Below are 4,871 nucleotides of genomic sequence, written 5' to 3'. Positions count from 1 at the left end.
ATTTATATTAATATTAATTTATCTTTTATATTTTGATTTTATTATTATATCATTGATTATCATTTCTCGTTTTATTTATCATTTATTCTTATTATTCTTTTGTTCTATATTCTATATCATCTATTCATATCATTTTCATTTATATTTTATCACTTATTATATGTTATAATAACATAACACATATGATTGATTATATAATAAACATCATAATGAAATTATACATATAAATAATAAACATAAAAAATAATAAAATATTTTTCATTAATAAAATATTGTTAATCATTTTAAATCATTAAATTAGACACTTTTATTGAATATTTCTAATTTTTACATTAAAAATACACCATTTTCATTCTTTTCTTCTTTTATTACATCTTTGTGATTTATTATTTTTATTTCTTCTTCTACTTTCTTTTTATTCTTTTATATATTTATATTCTTTTTATATTATTTGTTTTTCGTTGTTTTTATATTTCTTTCTTCTATTATTTATCAATTTTATATTCATTCTTTCTTTCTTTTTATTTCTTTTTTATTAATTCTTGAGTATTGTATATTTCTTTATTATTTCATTTATGTATTATCAAAATATATGTTTTATTGATTTTATGTTGAATAAAATATTGAATAAATCAATATTTTCATTCTTAATTATTCATTCTTTATTCTGAAATGTTGTGTATATTTATTATATTAAATTAATATGATGAATAAATATCAATATTATTGTTTATTTGATTTTAAAAAATAATAAATGAATATGAAATAATAAATGAAATAAAATAATGAAATGATAATGAAATAGAATAATCTAATATTGAACAAATCGAATAAAGAATATATTGAATATATCATTATTGTTACATTATTATTTATTATTTCAATTATTAAATATTAATAAATTATTATTCATGAATATTTAATTGATATTTTACAATTTCATTTTCATTTTATTTAATAAATGAAATATAAATAATGAATGAATGAATAATAATTTAATATATGAAATAATAAAAAGAAAAGAAAGATAAATAATAAAGAAATATGATGTATTTAATATATAATATAATTTATTATCAAATATAATAATATCAAATGATGAATTATTTTTATTTCAAAATATTTTGCATCAATAAAATATGTTGCTAAATATTTTGCATCATTAAATTTTGCATCATTAAATTTTGCGCTTTTTTATTTGTTTCAATAAAATTTGCATCCTTTATTTTTTTCATTCTTTTCTTCTTTTATCATCTCTTTTCTTTTATTACACTTTATCTTCTTTCTTTTTATGTTCTCTCCTTTCTACTTTTATTCTTTCTTCATCATATCAAACTTCTTACTTTCTTTTTATTCTTTTATATCATTCATTCTCTTCTTTTTCAATTATTTGCTTTTTTTCGTTGCCGATGTTCATCATTAACATCAGTTACTATACCATCATCAATACATTCATTAGGAGACAATTGTTTTAGAGGATGTTCAACATTAAAGTCAATTAATATTCCAAAGACAGTTAGTAAACTAGGAAATGGGTGTTTTGAGAGATGTACGTCATTAAGTTTAATTAATATACCAAGAGGAATAAAAGAAATAGGAGGTGGATGTTTTTATGAATGTTTGTCATTAACCAGTATGAATATACCGACAACAATTAGTAAAATAGGAGGGACATGTTTTAATGGATGTAAATTATTGAAGAACATCAATATAAAAAATATTCAATTTATTAGTGGAAATAGAATATTTTTAAATGAACCAATTTTATTGAGCATTAGAATACCAGAAAATATAAAAGAGATTAACAGAAATGAAATTAAACAAAGAGATATTAATGAATTTATAATACCAACAACAATCACTAAATTAACAGATGAATGTTTTAGTGGATGTACTTCATTACGCTCATTTAACATTCCTACAACAGTAAATGAATTAGGAAGTTATTGTTTTTATGGATGTTCATCATTAAAATCAATTATTATTCCATCAACAGTTAGTATAATAGGAGATGAATGTTTTAAAGGATGTTCATCATTAACATCAGTTACTAAAACACTAAAAGAATCGAATGAAGAAAATACAAAATGTGTTTTAGTGTAACAGATAATTGAATCAACTACCATTTTTATATTTCAATATATTCTTCTTTTAACTCTTCTATTTTATTATGAATGTTGATTATTTATTCATGTTTAATTATTACCATTTCGACTTTAATACCTCTCTTATTTCTATAAAGTAAATTTCATTTAAGAAAGTTATTCTACGAGTTGAATTTATTATAGTAATGATTGAATTGTTTAGTTTCTCATTAAGTAATGTTATTAAATGAACAGTGTAATTGATGTTGTTATTATTTGTTGTTTCATATAATAATTTTAACATCAAGAAACTATTAAATGATTTGAGTTGAACATTACCACAAAATATATTCTTCATTATTTAGTTAAAATTCTCTTGAATAAAACTAGTAATTTAATACACATTCAACATACCTAAATAAATATTTCATTACAAATTGAATTATCTTCAATCACTTTGAATTTACATTAATAACGTTATAGAGATATAAAAAATAACAAAAGAGTATTAGAAGTAACTAAAAATTATGTAATGATAAAAAGAAACACACAATCAACTAATATTAATCATAAATGTGTATTAGATAAAAATTCAAAGAATAGAATGAATAAGAATATAAATGAATTTATATAAATTGGTATTTTGAGTAAAGAATAAAGTATTTTATGTTAATAATAATTAAATGGCAGTATCATATAAACATATTATAAATATGTATAATTTATTAGAATAGTTTGTACAAGAAATATAATTTCAAATTTATTGAATAAAAGAAGTGTTATGTAAGTTTGAATGTGGTGTAATTTCATTGAATAATTCAAAAGTATTTACAGCTAAATTCAATAAGTTTTTTTTATTTGGTATTATCTTAGTATTTCAGATAAATATCATCAAGACAACATTCAACAAAATGATATGTCATTATTAAAAATAATAATAAACAAAATTAATGAAAATAAACAAAAATAACAGAATGAAACAATGAAACTTTATTGGTGTGTCATTATCTTTGTTATTGTTTTACATTAGAATAATTCATAACACTAATTTGAATGAACTGAATAAATTATATGATTCTTTTGTTCAAAACACTTCATTAATCTTTGTAAAACATCACAAAATCATCAAATATTCTTCAACTTTTAATAAAAACATAATGAATTAGTATTTACACACTATCACTCAATACTTTCATGACTTTCAAGTAAACAGAAGTATGTATTACCAAAACAAAAGCTTTTAATTTTTCATTGACTCTTATTCTATAATTTATTCTCAACAATTCATACAAAACTTTCTACTGTGTTATGCATTTGTCATGAAAATAAAGAATACCATCACAATCTTCACAACTACATTTTGTCACTATCATTACAACCACATACATTACATTATAACACATTTTCAGAAAATATTTATGTTATAATGATGTTCATCACAACATATCAATATCTATAATTTTTACTGTTTATTTTCATAATAAATATTGATGCTATGAATAATAAGTGAAAATAGAATATGAAATAAAGTATAAATCAATCAACTAACCATTGTGTTGTTTATTCATTTACGATAATTAGTAATATGAATTGATAATGAATAAACAGAAATAAACTCAACATAATTGAATATTCATTCTAAAAGAATATAAACTATAAAACTCATGTAAAAACAAAAAGAGATAACAACTCTAACATATGAACAAAGAGTTATAGAGAACGACACAACAGAACAAGCAGAAGTCAATGACAAAAGATTAAATAGCTGTGTATATATCAACAATGAAATAAGCAAAACACATGAATTGAATTAGATGAAAGAAGAGAAAATGAAATAAAACCAAAGAATAGAATAAATATGAAAGATGTTATTTAAAAAATACATCAACAATTCATGTATTTCATGTATTTCATGTAAAAAGTAAGTAGTGTATAACTAAAAACTTGAATAATAATAACAAATATAACTGATATTTGATGAATGAGATGAAAATAAAGATAAATAATACTGAAAATTAAAACAAATCATAATAAAAAGATAGAAGTTAATTAGTTATATAATTTAGCAGAAGAATTTGATGTTTCTTCTCCTAATTGTTCAATCAATCTTTTAATTTCATTTTCATCTTCTGATGTAATAACCTTTTTGGATTGATTAATAACTCTTTCTAATTCACGTGTTTCAATCTTTTTCTTTAATAACTCTTTTTGAATGTCTTCTGCACTCTCTATCATTTCTTTTAATCGTTGTCTGTGAAGAAGTAATTGCTCTTTTCTCTTGTCTTCGGCAGCATGTTCTTCTCCTTCCTTAACTAGTCGATTGATTTCTTCTTCATTCAATCCACCATTACTTTTGACTTGAATCCCTGTTTTCTTTCCTGTTCCTTTGTCAAGTGCAGAGACTTTTACTATTCCATTGACATCAATGTCAAATGTAACTTCAATTTTTGCTACTCCTTTCTTTGCTGGTGGAATTCCAACCAATTTAAATTCTCCTAATTTTTTATTCTTTCTTGTAACTCTACGTTCTCCTTGAAACACTTTAATATCTACTTCTTGTTGATTATCCATTGATGTGGTAAATTCCTTTGAAACTGATGTAGGGATTGTTGTATTTCTATTGATTAATGGTGTCATCACACCTCCATATGTTTCAATTCCTAATGTTAGTGGTGTAACATCAACAAGAATAATATCCTTTTTCTTCCCTTCAATAATACTTGCTTGAATTGCTGCTCCAATAGCAACAGCTTCATCTGGATTGACATTTTTACTTGGTTTTTTTCC

General features: G+C 21.4%; 2 protein-coding genes across 2 annotated transcripts in view; one reads left to right on the top strand and one right to left on the bottom strand.

Annotated features, from left to right (window-relative positions):
• Positions 1–1,635: 1,635 nt before the first annotated feature.
• EHI_166160 (uncharacterized protein) lies at positions 1,636–2,103 on the top strand (the record flags this gene model as incomplete). Its single annotated transcript, XM_001914111.1, has 1 exon — positions 1,636–2,103. The coding sequence occupies one exon, from the start codon at positions 1,636–1,638 to the stop codon at positions 2,101–2,103; it is 468 nt and encodes a 155-aa protein (XP_001914146.1).
• A 2,030-nt stretch (positions 2,104–4,133) lies between these two features.
• EHI_166050 (mitochondrial-typeheat shock protein70, putative) overlaps positions 4,134–4,871 on the bottom strand; it is a gene marked incomplete at both ends in the record, with an annotated part of 1,561 nt that continues 823 nt past the window's right edge. Inside the window, one exon of the mRNA XM_001914110.1 lies at positions 4,134–4,840. Coding sequence (XP_001914145.1) covers positions 4,134–4,840 — 707 coding nt within the window. The remainder of the gene's footprint in view (positions 4,841–4,871) is intronic.

The sequence above is a fragment of the Entamoeba histolytica genome, genomic scaffold (assembly GCF_000208925.1).
Source record: "Entamoeba histolytica HM-1:IMSS scf_1104750518799 genomic scaffold, whole genome shotgun sequence".
Taxonomy (NCBI): Eukaryota; Evosea; order Mastigamoebida; family Endamoebidae; genus Entamoeba; species Entamoeba histolytica.
The sequence above is the reverse complement of the archived record's forward strand: the minus strand, read 5'-3'. Positions and strand labels throughout refer to the sequence as shown.